Source organism: Canis lupus, chromosome 22 (genome assembly GCF_011100685.1).
Source record: "Canis lupus familiaris isolate Mischka breed German Shepherd chromosome 22, alternate assembly UU_Cfam_GSD_1.0, whole genome shotgun sequence".
In the NCBI taxonomy this organism is placed as follows: domain Eukaryota; kingdom Metazoa; phylum Chordata; class Mammalia; order Carnivora; family Canidae; genus Canis; species Canis lupus.
Genome location: NC_049243.1, coordinates 60,666,751 through 60,687,257, shown reverse-complemented (window position 1 = coordinate 60,687,257; position 20,507 = coordinate 60,666,751). Strand labels below are relative to the sequence as shown.

Genomic DNA, 20,507 nt, shown 5'->3' with positions numbered 1-20,507 from the left:
TCCATTACACTGATCACACCCCCCACAGATGCACCCTGCTGTCTCCCGCCATGCCTGCTCCCCATGCCACCCCAACCACAGGGGCCCTGGGTTTACCCCTGCCCAGCACTGAAAGGGGACCACTGCTCCCCTTCCTGATTCCCACAGCCCACAGAGGGCAGAGTCCCTGCCCTCCTGGGCACTTGAGTCCTGGGCTCAGGAGCCAGATGTCCACTGACCTGCACCCGTCCCTTGCCTGCCAGGGTCCTTGCCCCAGGCCCCTGCCTGCACTCATGCACCATCCATCGCCCTCCGCCAGCCCCACGGCTTTCAGGCTTCTTTCCTCCAGCAGCAAAACTGTCCCCCTAATCATGGTCACAAATCCCTTTAAAGACATCAAACTTTGTTACTATTGCCACGGAAAGATGGAATATACAGACGGACAACGGCCAGGTGTATCTAAAAACAGACCTCTGGCCCAGGACCTGCAGCAACCAGCCCAGAAAACCCGTAGTGTGGGCCGCAGCACAGACAGCTGGGCAGCCGTCCAGAAGTCACCCTGCAGGAAGGTGACTGCTGTCTCAGCAGAATACCCTGGAGGCCAGACACTCCCCTCCCCGGGGCCACCTGCCCCTGACGGCTAGGATGTGTCTAGTAACTGCGCTTCCCCAAGCTTTGTCCTGCTTCCAACCTGGGAGCCACCAGAGAAAGCCCATGTGCTTCCCTCACCCATCCCACGGGACTTGCTCTAGTTAGCTGCCCCCGTGTCCCAGCCAGTGCCTGTGTCATGTCCCCCACCCCCAAGCTGACCCTGGCCAGTGCTTATGTCAGGGTTCCCCACCAAGGGCTTATCCCGGTCAGGTCCCACCTGTGTCAGGTCCCCCCCAGAGCCATCCCTGGCCAGTGCCTGTGTCAGGGCCCCCCCAAGAGCTGCAGGGAGCTCTGAATGAACAGTCTCTGCTGCTGATCTCATGTGGTGTTCTCCATGTGTGTCCATCCCCCTAATGCAGAAGAATAGATGTACGAGTGACTGTTCACCCCTGCCTCCAGTGTGGGGCTGCTGTCATCTAGGGCCCCAGGGTCAGTGTGCCCATGGGTGAGCACTGGGCCACGCAGCACCCCGTGCCTGGTGGAGCCATGGCCTCCTCACCTTGGAGCGGAGAGCTCCTGAGGCCCTGGAGAGTCACCGCATGGCACCCGTGAGTCTCCCGGGGGTGTGGCAGCTGCTCCCCAGGGCATGGCCTGGGCCTCAGGGTGGACGCGCCCAAGGGCCCCACGCTGCTAAGTCGTCCACATCTCGGAGCAATGTTTTCTGCAGTTCAAGCACCTATAGGTCACAATGAGTCAGGAGGCCTCCTAGTCGATTGCGTGGAAACAGAGAAGGTGAAGAGTTTGAGGAGGGAGAGCAGCCAGGCCGGGCGTTTCCTGGCACCCACAGCTACTGCTGGCTTGGAGCTCACGGCCTGCAGCTGGAGGCGGGAAGGGACCACGGCCATACTGGACGTCTTGCCAGTGTCAGGGTCAGGGTGATGGGGAGCATTCAGAGCCACCCGGAGGAGGCCGGCTCAGCCTGGTTGGAGGACCATAGGAGACAAGGCGGGGCTGGGGGGGGCTGCAGGATAGTCAGCCGCGGCCACGCATCCCAGACCACTCTTGGCCTGTGGTGGGACAGCTGTCAGGCGGAAGACCTCCCTCCCTGCAGGACCACGGGGTCCCTGAGAGCTGGGCCCGCCAGGGGTCAGGCAGGTGGCTGGGGCGGGTGGAGATGACGGGGGCGATGGGTAGAGCAGTGCGAGCCTGGCCTCAGACAGGAGCCACCCCTGCCGGGCCCCACGGACCTTGGCATGGTCTCCCCTCTCTCTCTCTCTCTCTCTCTCTCTCTCCCCCTCCCCTCCCCCCTCACCCCACGGTCTGACACTGGTCTCTGGACGTCAGCCGATGTCAAAGAGACCTTGTCTTCCTCTGTAAGGAAAGGTCATGGGTGCGTTTCTCTGCCCGTGTGCCCAGCTTGGAGCACCCAGCACGTGGATGATCCCTGAGCTCTCTCCATCCTGAGCTTCCCGGCTGTTTCTTCTCTCTTCTCAGGATTCAAAACCTTGCCCTGCTACGATAGTGTTTCTGTGCCATGTTTACCTAATCCTGGTCAGTGTTTCATCCCAGAAAGCAAAACGGTGAAAAAAACTCCAAGCGCCTTTTGAAAACTGTCCTGCACCCAACAGTCACGCATCTGTCCTGAGTCCCATGGTTTCCCACCAGGGCTGCCATCGCTCGGGCATATGCACACGGTGAGCCGAAGGTGCGTGGGCGCCAGCCGAGCGGCCCTTTACCACAAAGCAGTGACCTCACCTCTCCTTCCTTCACAACCAAAAGAGCAGGAATTTCTGTGAAAAACCTGAAATCCTGGCATCTTCATGTTCTTTATATTCCAGGTTTCCCCCCACATCAATATGTGACAAAATGAACTCAGAAAGCCGAACCTATGATATCCAGGTGAATCACTGTGAATGTACCTGGGATTTGTGTGATGGCTGGCCGTGGGGCAGGAGCACGCACGGATCACTGGGAGCTCACCCACCCTGGCCCACGCAAGCTTGCGCAGCACACGATAAAACCGAGCATCTTCTCGATTTTTCAAAGGCTGATTTCTAATCTGGCTTTGGACTACTGACCTGTGCACTTAGATGTAGTTATGACAGTAATTAGTATGTTATGAATAAAAAAGATCCTAACAATCACATCAATCCCTTAAATACATTAAAAAAAAAGACGTGTACTGTCAGCCATTTCTTTATGATCATGGAATGAACTGCTCCCCAGGGACATACAGGCACCACCCTCAGAAGTCAGGGCCGTGCAGAGAAACTTCTAGAATCTCCTCATGACCTGCCTCAGGCTCTGCTGAAGCACTGGGGCGCAGGGGTCCAAGAACTGGCCCCCTTCTCCCGTCCTGACCCTGCTTATCAGGCTCCTCCCTCCTGTGTCTGCCTCTGGCATCTCTTCTCCACCTGTGCCGAAGCCTTAGCACCACCATCCCACCTGCAGCCCCGTGAGGCAGACGTGCTTGGTGCACTGACAGAGGCAAAGGAAGGGCTTCCCAGCCCCTGGCCGCACCTCGGCGTGGCTCCCTCACAGCAAACGTCCTTGTTTCCAAGCAGAGCAAGACCTGTGGTCTCTGCTCTTGGGCAGGGAGTCAGGGCACTAATCTCTTGTGCTCTTCTTCATAAATGCGGGCGCGGCGGCTGCTGACCCAATTCTCACATGGTGGATGGAACCTGGGCCACCTCTGAGCTGCCCAGCATGGCCACACGTGAACTGAAATATGGGGAGGACCCTCCAACTCCTGAACTTCCCCATTTACTTAGCTTTAATTTTTAAATTTAAATGGCCACACGTGGCTAGTGGCTGTCACAGTGATGATGGTGATGGTGATGGAGAACGGAAGCAAAGAAGAGGACTGCAGGGGCTAGGCAGCCTCTGGCCCCTGCCAGGAGGACAGAGAAACGGGCCCCATGTGCAGGAGGCCAGCATGGTGGGCAGTGGCCACTGAGCTCCCAGAGCTTCTGACCACGTGGGATGACGGGCAGGCTGAGCCAAGTCGTGGACAGCCAACGCCCTTTCCTTGCTAATCACACAGCTGGGGGTGGGGGAGGACTTCCAGGCCACAGCATCTGAGAGCCATGGCAAATGGATCACTGTCAAAGTGTTCCATCTCCGAGCCCCTACAACCAGCTATGTGCAGAACCAGGCTATTATAGGGAACCTGAAGGGAAAGGGGAGCACAGGTGAGGTTGCATCAGACTTGGCAGGTTTGACGTGCTGCAGCTGCTAAGAGCACAGGCTCCTGGGGCTGCCTTGAAGGGACCCCAAAACACACTCTGGATAGGACCCAGGCCGAACAGGGCATGCCTGTGTCTCCCGGCATGTGGGACACAGGGTTTTGATAGTGCCCCAACCCTTAACTGAAAGGGAAGGAGGCAGGCGGCAGGTGGAAGCTTCCACTTCTCATGTGTACGCTTTGAAGTGTATAGTACATATTCACACACACATCTTCTGTCTTTACCTTCAGATGTCATGACAAATTCAGTTGGAAATTACGTTGGCAGCAATAAGTAAGGTGCTTCCAAAGGCACCTGCTTTTCTCTTTCATTACCGTCCATGCAAACTGTGTGTGTGGGTGTAATTGTGCTGGCGTGTGCATGCGTGCATGGGGGCGCGCACCCACAGGAAGCCATATGAGTGTACATGGTGTTGTGTGTGCATGCATTCATGTGTGTACTTGCACATTTATGTGCACACATGTGTGTGAGGCTATGTGTGCCCATCATGGAAGCCAGTTGGGAGACAGGACCTCTCTCACCCTAGTAGCCAGATGGTTTGAACCAGGTCCAGGAACATCAACGTGATCATCAGCTTCAATGAACTCTAGCAGATCCTGAATTATGATTCATTTGTGCTGAGGAGAGACGGGGGCGCTGTGCAGGAAGGAAGATCTCACTGATTTTCCAAACCCTGGGGGTGAGGGGTGAATAAAGCCTCCAGGGCCCAGCACCTGGGGCTCCTGCAGGCTGCTGGGGGGAAGTGCAAGTCAAGGGCTGCTAAAATGGTTTTTCAGAGCAAAGTCAGAAATCTGTCTTAATCTTGGCAACTCCATGCATGTGACCCTGCACCAGTGTACACATGTGTACATGTGTGAGAACGCATGTGTGTGTGTGCTTGTACAGTGCCTATGTGAAGTGGCCTTGCACGACTCCGTTTGTGAAGAGAGACAGGATCCCACTGAGTTTGGAAACCACTTCTGCCACAGCGTGAGTGGGGCAAGACCAGCTCTGGACTGTGGACATGCTTGAAGGGGGAGGGGGTGGAGGGTCTGGAACCACAGGCAGGGAGGGGTTTGGGGGTCTGGAGCCACAGGAGGGGAGGGGTCCAGGTTAAGCACCGTAGGAGTGGACAGGCCAAGACGTCCAGGGGCTGGAGCCCAGGGCATTTGCCCCCCTGGACAGGCTCTGTAATCCTTCCCGGTTTGCAGAGTAATGGACTCTGTGCACAGCGAACATGGTTAGACACGGAAAAGATCAAGTGGTTGCCGCTTTTCTTTGTGTTTATGGACTAATTTCTATCAGCATAAATATGTCGTGATTTCCCTCATCTCAGAGACCCTGGTCTGCATCCCTGTCTCCAGCTCCACCTACTTGGCCTCTATCTTTGCTTCTCTTGTCTCTGAGTCCGCTCTGCCCGTTATTGTTAAATTTGCTCCAAATCACGTTTCGCTCCCAACTCTCCACCAGAACTGTTCTTGCAGGGGATCCCAGGTGGCCTGTTGGCCTGAGATTCCTGCTGTCTCCCCAGGAGGTGATCATAAGTGCTCGGCTGTAGCGGGACACCTGGGACTCCCTTCCTTGCCCCCATCCCACCTCTAGGGGTTCACTCCCCAAATGCTCATGACTCCCAAACCCGCAGGCTGCTGGGACCCAGCTTGCATTCCAGGTATACCTGCAGGCTCTGGCCTCCTCCCTGCTGCCCCCTCTTTGGGTGACCGCTCCCCCCAGACCATGGGGCCCTCTCACTGCTACGTCCTAGGTGGGGACACTGCCCCTGCCCCAGGACTGCGGCCCCTCCTACAATGCCCCTTTGCCCCATTTCACTGATAAGAATGAAGACCCCTCCTGAGAGGGTCCCACCCACGGGTCAGGGAGCTGACCACCTCCCATGACGGGGCCCTCACCTGTCTTGTCTCTCGTTTTTCTCTTTCCATAATCCAAACAACCCACTTCATTCACTGAGAATGTGAAGAGCAGGACTTGACTTATTTGTTCACTTTTGGGTCCAAGTGTGCCTAGAACCTAGGATGCTTCTCACAGACAGTGACAGGGTGACCTGTCTGGGTCATAGGGCCACTCTGGGGGCAGGGCCCAGCAGACGGTGCCAAGTGAGCCTCATTGGGAAGGGCCGGGGTCTGAGGGGCCTGGATGGCAAGACCCGGTCCTCAGTGGGCCAGCACGCAGCTGCACCTGGCTGACGCTGCCCATTGCATCCTGGCATCTTTCCATGTTACCTTCACTGAGGTTTCCAGAAGACCAGTTGTGGGACCCAAGGAATTTAACAAAAATCCCCTACTCCTGGACAAGCAGAGCAGGACTAAGGCCTCCCCCACCCTAGCCAACCCGCTGAGCACACCGTTACCGGAAACCTGCTCATATAGGAATGCGGAACCCCTAACCGCCAAAGAATGTAAACCCCACCTCTTGCCCGCCAAACCTGCCTGCCAATTCTGACCAGAGTGATAGGCTAGTTCAAACGGTCACGACAGGGTAAATTGTAATTCAATTGGCCACTTGCGTGTGGACCGACATGACTATGCAATCTTCTGTGTGTGTTACAATCTCATTGGCCACTGGCCCCTATAAAACTGCTACACCTCTTAGCCTTGGGGTCCAAGTCCCTGCTCCGCTGCGTCGGGTGCACTTGGACCCAAGCTCCAGCTTGCAAATAAACCCTCGTGCACTTGCATCGGTGTCGGCTCCTTGGTGGTTTCTCAGGATTCCGCAATCTTGGGCACAACACAGTCAGGTGCTTCCCATTTCTGTGCGTGCGGACAAGGCCTGCTGGGCTGCCATGAGGGATTTCAACACAGCCAGGAACTACCAATCAGGGTCATGGCTGAATCGGGGCTTCTGCTTTTGCAGTAATGACTGAAGCAGCACGTACGTTGTTTTAAAAGATGCGATTAGGGCAGCCCGGGTGGCTCAGTGGTTTAGCGCCACCTCTAGCACAGGGCCTGATCCTGGAGACCTGGGATCGAGTCCCACGTCAGGCTCCCTGCATGGAGCCTGCTTCTCTCTCTGTGTGTCTCTCATGAATAAATAAAATCTTTAAAAAATAATAAAAGATGCGATTAAAGCTGGGTTTAAAAACCGTGAGTTAAGTTCTCAGAGCAGCAGTCTGCACCACCTGCTGTAATCCTACCCTTCCACCCGTGGTAGGGGTGTTCCCCGCCTATCTCCCTGACCCAGAGGGCCAGGACAGTGATCTGCCTGCCCACCTATTCCTCCCGTGCACAGGGAGGCAGTGGGGGCATCCCAGGTCCCCAAAGGAGAGCAGGGCCACGGCCTCTCTTGGGCATCAGCACCTGGCTGGTCCTTAGCCTGAAGATGGGGACACAGGGCCTGGCTCCCCCTGGGGACTTCCCCATAGTCAGGGGGTTCCGTGAGCACCCAGCCGTGCAGGAATGCAGTGGCTCTGGAGGAAGACGGCCCCACCCAAACAGGTCCCTCTCTCAGACCTGACCTCCTCCACTGCCACCCTCAGGGTCAGGACTGAGGGCTCCCCAGAGAAGGTGGTGGGAGTGGCTGGGCCCAGGTCCTGCCCAGGGCTGCACCCCTAGCACCCGATTGCTCTCCTGTGACCCCATGTGCCCTTGGGGGCCTCAGCTGTCTTCTTGGAGCAGGCACGTGGGGTTGCGTCTGGCCCTCCTACTAGCCCCTCACCCAGAAAGGAGACAGAGGGTAAACCACAGGCTGAGCGACACCTACCACACACCCTGGTCCTCGGGAATAGAGCCCACAGCTCTGGGCCTCAGATACGCACTGGGGCCTCTCGGGAGGCTCAACAGCACCGTGGAGCCACGGGGCCACGGAGCCAGCGGCACTTTGGGTGTGAGCCGTGCACGTGTTCTGGGAGACGAGGCTTCTGGAAAGGGCTCATTCTGCCAAGGATAGAAGAGCAGAGACAGAAAGCCTGCTGTCCTAATCAGAGGGGTCAGGGAGCTTGCCCTGTGATTTGCTTCATGTGTCTCCAAATGAACATGATTAGTCCAGCACACATTTGCCAAGGAGCCGTGTGCCTGCTGTCCCTGGCCTGCATCCTAGGGAGACGTGGAGCTATGATTGTGACCATTTCATACAGGACCCAGGAAGCCTGGTGGGCAAGGGCCCCGCTTGCTCTGAGATGGAGGGGCTGGCTTCTTTCTTTAGGTGGGTGTGATGGAGGGCCTCCCTGAGGAGGCCTGGAGCATGAAACGGAGCCATCTCAAGTGCTCCACCGAGGGGCAGCAAGTGCAAAGGCCCCCAGGCCAGATTTGCCAAGACCAGCAAGCATGGGAACCCCTGGGCAACCTGTTGTGCAAGCCTGAAGGCCCGAGAGGTGCTAGAGGTCCGGCTGCCCCCTCCCCAGCATCACGCCTGCTTGTGCCTGGGGAGAGGGCTCACGTCCACATCAGGCCTGGACTATAGGGTGTTGACATTTCTAAACATAAAATGATTCTTTGACCTTTAAAACATCCAAGAGTGACCAGAAAACAGAATGCCTCATGCAAGCCGCCACTGTCTGTGGGACCCAGGAAATTTAACAAAAATCCCCTACCCCTGGACAAGCAGAGCAGGACTAACTCCATTTCGTGCTGCACCCGCCACCTCCTGTATCACCCCCACATGACCTGCTTATTGCTCAAGGCGCTGCCCCACCCGAATCAAGCCGCTGGGCACATCCTAATCGGAAATCGGCTCTAAACAATGTAACCCCGCCTTGTGCCCCCCAAAACTGCGCGCGATTCTGATCAAAGTAATAGGCCAGCTCAAGTGGATCCTATAGGGTAAGGGGTAATTCAATCGGCCACCTGCGTGTGGACCGACATGACTGTGCAACTTTCTGCGTATCCCATGGGCCACTGGCCCCTATAAAGCTGCTACCCCGCTTAGTCTCGGGGTCCAAGTCCCTGCTCCGCTGCGTCGAGTACCCTTGGACCCAAGCTCGAGCTTGTAATAAACCCTCGTGTGTTTGCATCGGTGTCGGCTCCTTGGCGGTTTCTCGGATTCGCGATCTTGGGCACAACATGTCTGCTCCAGGCACCTGGTCTTGGGCTGGCCACGGCCTCTCCTGGACTCAGGCGGCCGCACCCACACCAGAGACCACATGGGCATTCAGGGTCGGCAAGCCCTGCCTGCGGGCTCACACAGCGTTCTTCTCTTAGTCCAGAGCTCCCACAGCGTTCCACGCCCACTGCTGTGCACATGGGGGACTGGAGTTACATCCTGGGTACCCCACATGTCCCTGAACCCGCGTCCCTTCCCAAGGATGCCTCTCGGTGCCTGACCACCGGGAGCCCGTGTCTTCCCACCACTTCACGGCGCTGCACTCATGGCTGGTGGCCCAGCGGGCAGAGTGGGCCTGACAACTGCCATTCCGTCTCTGACCCCAAGGCCCAGGGACAAGGAACAGAGACTCTCAGAGGTACTGCAGCCCCCTCCGCCCCCCGGAAGCCCCTCGAGGGTGCACAGCCGGCCCAGGGGCCCTAAGGAAGGCTGCTAGGCTCCCGGGCTGCCTGTGGTCCCTCCACCTCCACTCAGCCACCCGGAGCCCTGGTGCTCAGAACGAAAGAATGGTGGACCCTGTGTGACCCAGGCCACGACCCCATCTTTGTCCTGCCAGGTGACCACTCAGCACCCAGATCCCTGAGGAAGGCTCCCCGTCCCCCGTCCCAGGGTACTAGAAGGATCTACAACCCCCAGCACTGATTGGTGACAGGCTGTTGTCATATGACAGGAACCTGCTGATAGAACTTGCCGTTTTGGTCTGTTTTCAGATTAGATCAATTCATGGTGCTCTAAATTACGCAAATTCAGAACCTGTCCTTATGGACGCTGAGGAGTGAGGATGGCGTCCTGGGGACGCGGGAGGCTGAGCTTCTCCACTGCGTCACTGGAGAGACGAGGTCACTCTCGAGGCTGTCCTGACCCAGTGTGCTGCGGCTATTGCTCATCAGGGTGTGAGGTCCACGTCCTCCCCTTTCTCAGGTAGGTCCCCTCGGCTCAAGGATCCATGGGACGCCCCGGTGTGGCTGGGAAACTAATCAGGGTGTAGCCCTGCCTTTCTGGAACGTGGGGTCCAGCTCTGCTCATAATAAAACAGAACCCCCGATGGGGGAGCTGCCTCTGGGGTCTGTTCTCCCCACGTGAAGGGCATGAGGGGCATGGCAGGTCAGGCCTGAGCCCCCAAGGGTCTTCCCTCATGGAGCACAAGGCCTGCAGCTCACAGTGGCCCTACCTGCGTAACAGAGGGCTGGATGCTGTGAGCGAGGTCCCCCAGGCTCTGTTGGCCCCGGACCCCACCTGCTCTGTGGGGCCATCGATGTAGGAATGAGTCAGGGACAGATGGGGCTAGGCAGGGAAAGGCCCCAGAGTCAGGCTCCTACCCATCCCAAGAAAACTGAGATGAGACAGTAAAAACAGGAAAAAATAAACCCGGCTCCCTGGCTCCAAAATGTTAGGGAGTCTCCCCCTTTAATGGCTACTAAGTGATCACAGAAATCCCAGATGCAGAGAAATGTTATGGGGGAGATATTAACCAGAGAGAAGGGAACCCTTGTTTGTGCTCATGTCATTTACAAAGAAACACTCGTTTGTTACAAGTGCACCATGTTTGTCCCAAACATAGACATGATATTTACAAACACACCGGATAGTGACAAGAAATTTACCAGGTTCCCTGGTCAGTTTCCTATAAAAGAAGGTAAAAGGCCTCAGTGGCAACCCTGCTGGGACCCCTCTCACTCTTGAGAGCTTTCTTCATCTCTGCTTAATACATTTCTATCCCTTTTCATTCTTCTACTCATGAGACAAGAAGCGAGGTCTCCCCTGTCAAGGTGCGCCCCCCCCCCCCCCGCACTACCTCCTTGTTGGATGGCCTCAAGGCTCAGCAGCACGCACCTGGGGATACTGGTGAGGTAGGTCATGACATTCTGGAACTCCTTGTCGGGGACGTCGCTGAAGGCCGGGTAGTCTGGGAAGGTGATGACGGGGCTGCCGTCCTGCCCCCGCCCACCTGGGGAGAGAGCGAGGCAGCACTTAGTGCCTGCGTCCACCCAGAATGGATGGCGTCTTGTCGCAGCTCAATGTTGCTCATTAGGGAAGAAACGTGTGCTTTTCAGGGAAACCCTTGGCGTGTACAAGAGTGACATGTGTTCCAACAATCCCCTATTATCTTGTCCTCATGGGGCAGCCACCCGAATATGCGGCACTTTTCCTCCCAAACGTTCCCTGGGTTCCTGCACACGATTGAGATGGTGCCGCCTCCTCCCACAGGCATCCCACTTGCTTGCTAATGCTGAGAAGTAGTTTTCTGTGTTTTGTAAAGGACGGCAGCCACTCTAAACCCTGCACAACAGTCGGTCTCCCACCCTAGCCGACCTCCTGAGGCTCTGCGTGGTCTGTGACCCACCCCCTCTGACAACTGGGACCAGAGGGGGCCATGACTTTGGCAGCGTGAGAGGGGAGGGCACTGGGTAGGGGAGGGGGACCAGGGGGACTTTTCTGAGCCGAGACACAGCAAGGAAGAGTTGGGTGTGGGCCCAGGACCTGGGAAGATGATCTTGAAGAGGAGGCTGGGTTTGCTCTGGGGCACATGGGGTCTGAGTTGTCCCACAGACAATCGGAGAAGCAGTGGACAGGCCAGAGGCCAAGAACACCGAGGAGTCACCAGGCCCAGCTTAGAGTCTACCTGCTAGCCGGCATGCTGGGGCGGCTGGAGATGGCCCCCTTGATGGATGGCCTGTCTCCCCCTGCCTCGACCACCTGTCTGGCCTGTTGGATGTGGCACAAGTGATGCTGGGAAACTCTTGAGGCTGGGCCGCAGGACACAGCAATGTCCATCCTCCCGGCTCAGAGCTCCTTTGTGGGTGCTGGCCATCCAGGGAGCAGCAGCCTTGTGGCCACCACATGCCAGGGAGCCCAACCAGCTGGGGAGGGAGCGGCTGGCTTAAGTGCAGGAAACCAGAGATGCCACGTGTGTGAGGGCAGCACTCTGACTCCAACCAGCCAGTGCCACATGGGGCAAAAGAACCCAGGAAGGCCCTTTCTGAATTCCCACCTATGGAATTAGCAATAAATCAATAAAAGGGTTGTCTGGACCTCCCTAAGCTTGGGGGCAGCCTGAGCAGTGAGCGTGGGCTCACCACATCCTGGACCTCACTGGAGCACATCCGGGCAGCCCCCCAATCCCCACGGCTCAGGCCCCAGGGGACCTCCCAGTGTTTCTCAGGCGTGTCCTCGACTTTCTCACTGATTTACAGCAAAGTCCAAAAGCACCAAGTCTGATGAAGTTGATGGAATTATGCTGAAAACCTTAGTCTGTGTAAGTCTACAGGGGCGAGGGGCTGAGCACCCACACACCGTGGAGGTGCTGGTGGCGGGATGCAGTCAGGTGCCCTGAACCGGGGCAGATATTCATGGTATTCACTGTGGGAGGTGCTGGAGGTGCCTGGTGGGGTGTAAGGGGGGGGGACCTGCCTTGGGATGGATCCTCTCGTCACTGTCATTCAGCCAGATCCCCGTGTGAAGGAGCCCTATGAGAAGCAGCGGGCAAGGTCAGGCTAGGTCAGGCCCCCGGGGAGGGACCCTCCTCACATCTGCAACATCCCTGCCTGAGCTATTGGCTGGCATTTGCATAATAGAAAAGCTGTGTGGAGGGGAGCCTTAGGGCCATCCTGGGGCTCTGCTTCCTCCCCAGGTAAGGCCAGGAGGGTGGGATTACCACCTAGAGGAAGGTCAAGGTCATGAGTCTGGGTCACTATGCATCACACCTGGGGCTTTGGGCTCCTCAAGGGGCAGGGCGGGCAGGTGGCAGGAGCCTGCACAGGGCCTCAGCCCCCGAGGCAGCACCCCCACAGTGACGGATGCGCCCTCCTGTTGATGAGCCCCCCTGAGCTCCCCACTCTGTCCTGCTGAGAACCTTGGGTTCCCGCTGTGGCCCCTGAACTCTGGTCCACATGTCAGGGCCACATGTCAGGCTTCCAGCCCAGGGCACAGGCAGGAGAGCTGGAGAAAGGCCAAGGCAGCCCCTGGAGGTGAGGGCTAGTCTTGGGGCTCAGGAGGGGAAGGGCCGCCTGTGAGTGGGGCCACTTGCCTGCAAAGAGGAGCCTGTGATAGGTTGTTTTGTCCCAATGGGGCACCCGCATAGCCTGAGGGTGGCCCACTCAGGTGCTCTCACACCCTTAGCACCCACCACACTCTGGCACTGTCCAGTGGCTGGGGTTGCACACCCTGGCCAGACGGGACAGCAGGTGATCCCACGGGGTGGAGGTAACACCTGGTCCTGAGGAGAGGGTGCAGCCGCAGAGAGTCTGGGAATTGGGACCCCATGGCAGGCTGCTGCACTCCGGGGCCTTCTCTGCAGAGGCTAGGTGTGCTCTGTTGGGGAGGCTCCCAGCGGCTGGACACTGCAAGAATGAGGTCAGCTTTTCCCTGTTCCTACTTCACCCGCTGCAGGAATGTTCTGGACACCACAGGCAGGAGCGCCTGGGCTCTGTCCCTCTCAGGACCCCAAGTGACCTCCAACTGGCTCTTCTATGGCCCCAAGCCGCCTACCCCCACCACAGGCATCGCATAGCCTCTCCTGGCCCTCGGTGAAATCCAGAGCAGGCCATGCTGTAGGCCTTGTCCCCGGTTCCACCACCCGGACCAGGCCCACGTCGTCACAGGAAACTGAGAGGTCCCTACCGCCTGGCACAGACCCTCCCTCCTGCCTGCCCGCCCGGCGCTCACCAGACAGATATGCAAAGCGTTTCTTCAGCTGGTCCTGGATGTCCGCGGCACAGAGCGGTGTGATGTCCTGGTGCATGATTTCATCTGCAGGGAGAGCAGATAGACACCGTGTCATTTGGTGGGAACCACCTCACACAGCCACGCACATCCGTGAACACCTGACAGGACCAGCGGTCACGTGCTCGGAAAAAGGGATTTGAGTTTCCAAAGCACAGAAACCTTTGTTTCTCAGCACACAGAAAGCTAGGTGCTGGGTGGTTCATCAATATTTAAGATGCGGCATGAGGCAGAGAGGAGGCAGGCAGGCGGGAGGAGGGAAGGACGGATGTGCAGGCAGAAGGGCGCAGGGATGTGAGGGCGGGGAACTAGGACGAGCCACCCGTGAGCAGTGCCTGGTGTGCAGCCCCCGGGAGCACACGGCCCCCGCCCCTGCCGGCGCCCCAGGGTGGCTGGGCACGTGCTCAGCCACTGCGGCCCAGCCGAGGCCTGCAGGTCCGCGGGGAGACCTGGCCGTGGCGCTGCGTCTGCAGCCTCCATACACACACAGGGACATGAGGAGGCCTACCCTGCACAAGGGGCCCCCACCTGCCGGATGCCGAGCGGTGCCCAGGGGTCCCTGAGCCAGATACTGTTGCAGACAGGAGAGGCAGCAGGGCCACCTCAGGGGCCTGGGGGCGACCCGGCAGTAGCCCGAGCTGCACCCTGGAGACTGATGGGAAGCAAGGAGGTTTTTTGAGACTCTGGGGAGCCTGGGGTCGGGCAACCAGATGTCCCTGCAGAGTGTGTGAAGCTGGGGTGCCGGCCTCAGTGCCACACCAGTGATCGTGTGCTTCACAGCCAGACCCCCACTGAACGGCAGAGTTTGCATTCTGGGGCGTTAGCAGCATTTCCTTTTTTTTTTTTTTTTTATTATGATAGTCACAGAGAGAGAGAGAGAGAGAGAGAGAGAGGCAGAGACACAGGCAGAGGGAAAAGCAGGCTCCATGCACCGGGAGCCCAACATGGGATTCGATCCCGGGTCTCCAGGATCGCGCCCTGAGCCAAAGGCAGGCACTAAACCGCTGCGCCACCCAGGGATCCCCGTTAGCAGCATTTCTGTAGAGACTCAGGACCTGTGCTGACCACTCACGGATTCTCCCACGCCCAGTAGGAGGCCCAGTAGGAGGCCCAGGCCGTGAACAGCCTGGAGAAACGGGTCAGGGAGCTCTTCCGCCCTGAACATCACCCCGGAGGCAGCAAAACGCTACCTGCACGGAGCAGCCTGAAGTCCAGCTCTTCTGGTCTTGCAAACAAGCCAGAGTAAACAGGTGACACAGTTGGGCACACAGGCAGCTCTCTGGAGCAGCCACGCACCCTGGCGGCCCTGCTCCCGACAGGCGTGCCTCTGCCTCTGCACCTGCCCGGCCCCGCAGAGTGGCAGTGGGAGGATCTGCGGTCAGGAGGGGGCAGCAGCTGGTGTTCCTCACACTCAGAAGGGCGGGACCTGCCCGGCCTCCCCAGCACTGAGGCCGCGGCATGACATTTCAGCAGCAGCTCCCCTGTGGGGAATGAAGGCCCTGAGAGAGCTTGGACAGGTTTTCTGAATTCTGGACGAGGGGATGTGCGCTGGCCACGTGTTCGTTTGCAGTGCACAGCCCAGATGGGGCGGGGGCCGGACGTTCAGAATTTCCTTCTCCACTGGAAGGAGTAGCACGGTTAATACTGCACCTGTGCCACGGTTCGTCGGTTCAGACTGTGATCCCAGAGACACATGTCATCAAGCACAGACCGTGGCTGGTAAGGCCTCCGGGAGTCTGGAGACAGGCCCAGGGCAGGGAAAGCAGCCTGGATTCTGAGTGAGCAAGTCCCTTCATGGGGACCCAGCGTCTGTGACGATTGTAGCCTCCAGTGTGTGCCAGTTCCCAGACCTCCCCACCACCCAGACCTCAGGATTCCCGCCAGACTCCACCAGCCCACGAGGAAAGATGACCATGGGCATCCAGGTCTCTGATGGTGGAGGCTGCACGGTAATCCTCAGATGGCGTCTGTGCCCAGCTACCCCGATGGCACAGGGCTTTCCCACGTGCTAGACGGGGCTGCTCTTACTGATGATTGCTGTTCTGTCTGTGACAGAGGGACAGTCCCACTGGCTGCATCATCACCAACGTGAATTTGGTTTCTTGGAGAGACCTCTCTGGGCCTCGTCAACCACTCTCCTCTGTGGACACTGGTTGCTCTCCTGTTCCTGGAACTTCTCCAATGGGTGGGCCAAGGTCCCTCAGGCCTCGGGGACTTTAGCCTTTACACGAGCTGCTCCTAGTGATGCTTCTCCCATATCTGCGGGCCAGTCCAATCTTCCTCAGTTCCTGGCAGAGATGTCACCTCTTCAGGGAAGGCTTTCTCCACCCCCTGGCCTGGGCTGGGCCTCACAGCCCCTTGCACACCCACCAGAGCTCCTGCGGACCCACTACTCAGGCACTCAGCAAGAGATGCATGACACAGTGACTTCCCAGAGCAGCATTTGGAATCCAGCTAATTCGGCAAAGTTCTTTCTGGCATTCACACAGGTTGGCACAGAGTCTGCAGAGCTCACGGGGTGCTGACCGCTGGGGCGTGTGGACTGGTGGATCCCACACTGGCCAGGCTTCTGGGGCAGATCTCATTCTAATACTGTGTTTAGGGGATCCCTGGGTGGCGCAGCAGTTTGGCGCCTGCCTTTGGCCCAGGGCACAATCCTGGAGACCCGGGATCGAATCCCACATCGGGCTCCCGGTGCATGAGCCTGCTTCTCCCTCTGCCTATGTCTCTGCCTCTCTCTCTCTCTCTGTGACTATCATAAATAAATAAATAATTAAAAAAAAATAATACTGTGTTTAGGTCTAAGACCCCATTTAGGTATGACCGAGAGCATCACTCTGTGCATAGACTGTGCTGGGAATGGCACAGAGGTAAGTCCGTTTGTAGGGACTCCATCTAAGTGCCACTCTGCTTATGTGGTCACTGGACACCCCTCCATCAGCTGGAAATAAAGACCAGGGCATGTGGTTTGTGTCACTGTCACCTAGTGGCTCCTGCAGCCCCCTGGCCGCGGCCAGCTCCTGCCCACCCTGCATCCTGATCTCGCTCTGGGATGGGACAGGTTTGCCCTTCGTGGCAGAGGGCACACCGTGACCACCGGCCCAGCAGGAAATGGGGGGAGCCCCTGTGCAGGAACGGGTAAGCCACCTCTGGTGCTCCAGTGTCAGAAGTGTGGACAGGAAGGGAGTCGCCCCACCCGCCGGCCCAATAAAAGGGTCAGGGAGGGCCCCACTCCTCAGAGAACCACTCTGTGCGAGCACAGTGCCGCGTGGATAACTACCCGTTTCCTGCATTCCCTTCTCACCAGATGCAGAAGGAGACCCCAGGTGATGAGCCAATCCCCGGGTTGATCCGAGGGAGGCTCACAAGGGGCCTGGACACAGAGAGGGCAGGCAGTGCTGCCTGCGGGGCCCCCACAGGGGTGGGGCTGGGCGGGCTTGGAGGCCTGCTCACCCCTGGGCAGGAACCTCTCCTCGGTTCAGCTCCAGACAAGGATCTGGGGGAGAAGCTCCACCACTGCAAGCTGCACACACGGTTATGAACAGGCCCCCTTCTGGGCTGCAGTCTTAGAGGGCAGGGGTGGCAGTACGCCCCATCCCTAGAGCCTCCTCCCAACACCGTGAGACCACCTGCAAGCACTCCTCCTCCTGCGCAGTGACTGCAGAGCTTGCTTTGAGGACAATTTCCTAATGGAGATGGGGCTGCATTGGAGACTCTGGCCACGCCTGTCCACTCCAAGGACCACGTGACCCTCAGCTTTGCTCAGTGGGGTGGCCACTCCCAGGACCAGGGCCTACAGTAGATGGAGGGTTCGTGGGGTCCCCGAAAGCCCACTTACAGAGAGTGGACCATCCTGGGCCAGGTAGCCCCTGCACCCCAGGAGAAGCCTCGATTTGGGTTCAGCAGCCCTTCCCTGCTGCTTGCTGGTGACCTTGGACCCTGCTCAGAAGCAGCAGGTGCGGGCAGTAGCAGAAGCCTTTGGCCATGCTTGTACAATTGCCCGAAAGTCCACACCTGCAGGTTTTTATTTTCACTCAAAATACAAAGTCCAAGGTGGAGTGACACGTGGGTGGGGTTCTCACACTGCCAAACGGATCCAGTGGTCTCCAAACCAGGAGCAAGGTGTGTGCAGAAGGCACAGGAGGAAGGGGAACACAGAGGAGTAGAGTCCTGCTGAGTAAGAGGGAGGCCCCCTGCTCCTTAGGGGCTGCGTGGGGGTTCCGTGCTGCAGCCACTGCAGATGCCCAAGGTCCAGGCCGCTTGGGTGGTGGGTTCTCCCAATACCTGTGTGTTCCTCATGGTCATTTGTGACTGGAGTGGGCGTGACCAGATCCCATTACAGGCAGTGCATCGTTAACTCAGGTCAGCAGATGTCCTCATCTCAGGAAGCAAATCCTCACCAATTCTTAAATACAACACCGTGTAGAAAAAAAGATGCTCAGGCAAAACTGCATCGTGGGAAAAGCATCTTCCACTGCAGAGAGCTTTCAGTGCCCGGGCACCCACTCAGTAGGGACGTGGAGGCTGGGCAAGGCTGTGCCAGGGCCGTCGGCGCTCTCCTGCCCATGGCCACCCTGCATTCTCCACCCTGCCTGCCCCACATGGGCACAGTCACTGAGTGGACCCAGCGCCAGCTGCCCCGCCAGGTGATGCTGAGCTGAGCTCAGACCTGTTTCCAGTCCGCCGGACGGCAGGTTGGAGGTGGTGTGGTCTGTGGCACACTTGGGGACACTAGGAGGGTTTGTCTCTGCCGTAACAGCAAACCCCTTCCCGTTCGTCAACGCCTATCCTAGGAAGGCTGTCAGCTGGGTGCGCCGCAGCATGCGCTGTCCGCATTCACACTGGGCCAGCTGTGGCGGGCGTCCCCGCCCACAATCCTGGGCATGGGATTGCGGATGTCACAGCACATACTCGACGGGTTCTGAGCTCTGAGCTGGACCCAACTTAGTCACAAACAATGTTGGAACACAGTCCCGTGGAGGTTAAGTACACTACCTCTGCGCCGGTGAGCAGGGCCACGCAGACACCCGCATAGGGGCCACTCCCCTCTGTCTTTGCCAAGGGCAGGCAAGTCAGCCCCGATGGCCCTCGGAGTCCTCCTTAACACCAGCTTCAGGTGGCCTGACTGAGTCTGTGGAGATGGCACCCAAGCCATGGCCAGGGCAAGCGGTGCTCAGCACCCGCCGTCCCCCAGACCAGAGCATTTCTTTGGCCCAACTCTGCAACTGGGGACAGACGGAAGGGGCCGAGGGCTCTGGGGGCTGGCGGGGAGCTCCCCCCGCGCTCGTGGTGGAGTAACATTGGAGAATCGCCCACTGAAGACCCGGCCTTCAGGGAGGTTCTGATACGAGCCCCTGCCGACCTCCCCCAGCCCGCCAAGGTCTCCCGTCAGCCGGGAGAGCAAGCATTACTTGAGCGTCTATGCGATGACCACTTGGTGCGATGGAAAGTGCCGGAGGAGTAAGAGCCTCCTGAATGCACAGGCTGGCGAGAGCAGCCACGAGACGTCGCGGTTGATTCCCACAGAAGCCTGTACCTGGAAGGGGCGGCGACAGCATTACCGAGTACTCTTCTTGTATCCACGCATTTGCCACAACCAGCCAGGAGGCAGGAGGGTTGTTATATGGACTGGGCAGTCCTGAGCCGGTTTTCGTATCGCCGTGTCCTGCCCGCAGGGCGGCTGCGCGTGCAGTGGCGCGTGTTCAGTTGTTACTGATGTTTGGGGCTGCACAGCCTGCCCCGTGCCCTGGCAGGTTCTGGGCCCTCTAAGCCACTGAGGGGGCATGCTGCGTCCAGCCCATGATTCTGTCCACGGTGTTTTCTCCTCGGCCGCCGTTGCCCAGAACAATACAACCGCAGGAGACTATTTGCTTCTAAGTGGCAGAGGACGTAGACGGCAGTTGTCACCACTGCCCATGGTGGCCTCTGCGGCAGGCGCCAAGGACCTGCCAATGTCCTCCCCAGAAGGGGGCGGGGCCCGGAGTGCAGCCTTGCATGTGATACCCGCGTACCAGACGGGCACGAGAGAGCGGGGAAGCTGACGAATCAGAACGGGCATGAAAACATCGCCCCCCTTCAGTCAACGTCAGATGTTTCCTTAAGACCTTGTTTCAGGGATCCCTGGGTGGATCAGAGGTTTAGCGCCTGCCTTCGGCCCAGGGCATCATCCTGGAGTCCCAGGATCGAGTCCCACGTCAGGCTCCCTGCATGGAGCCTGCTTCTCCCTCTGCCTGGGTCTCTGCTTCTCTCTCTCTCTCTCTCTCTGTCTCTCATGAATAAATAAAATCTTAAAAAAAAAAAAAAAAAGACCTTGTTTCAGAACCAGGTTCAAACACTGAAGCCCCTGTTAGACGAGATGGTTGGTGACCTGGGCTCTGATCCCATGAAAGTGCCCCACAGATGTGCAGGCTGACACACCCCATGCTTGCATCGGGGCCACACACCAGCCCCTGTTCTTCCAAGTCCTCAAGCCCCAGATTCCATGTTTGGGTGCCAGCTGTCAGGCTTCTCTGCCCCGATCTAGGTGCCACCACGTGAGAGCCCTCCTTCGGCGCTGGTGGGGAGTCCCAGCCCCCTGAGCACAGCAAAGCCCAGAGCCACGTGCCCTCCTTGCATTCACACCACCGTGGGCCTTTCCAGACCATTCCTTGGGCCTGCCTGTGTGCTCGAAAGTCCCTGTGTGGGTAAGAAACCTCTGCATACACTTGCTGTGTGTGGCTCACCCTGACTGATTTGGGGGGGGGGGGCGCACACTCAGGAGGCCCTACGTGGCCAGAGCTTCGCCTGGTTCCAGCTCTTGAAGTCGGACGTGCAGTTTGAGTGAGGGAATCGCTGTGACGCGCAGGGTAGGAATGGCGGGTGTGTTCAGGTGAGCGTGGTCCCACGGTCCTCTGCCCTGCCCCTGGGGGTCCCCAGACCTTCGCTCCTGTCCCTTTCAGC

The 20,507-nt window shown here is 58.3% G+C and overlaps 1 protein-coding gene across 10 annotated transcripts in view; it reads right to left on the bottom strand.

Moving 5' to 3' along the window:
- MCF2L (MCF.2 cell line derived transforming sequence like) overlaps positions 1 to 20,507 on the bottom strand; it is a 129,737-nt gene that overhangs the window by 40,559 nt on the left and 68,671 nt on the right. For all 10 annotated transcript variants that reach the window (XM_038570088.1, XM_038570091.1, XM_038570096.1 and 7 more), the window contains 2 exons: positions 13,512 to 13,595; positions 10,680 to 10,794 (listed from right to left, as the gene is read on the bottom strand). In XM_038570088.1, coding sequence (XP_038426016.1) covers positions 10,680 to 10,794; positions 13,512 to 13,595 — 199 coding nt within the window. The remainder of the gene's footprint in view (positions 1 to 10,679; positions 10,795 to 13,511; positions 13,596 to 20,507) is intronic.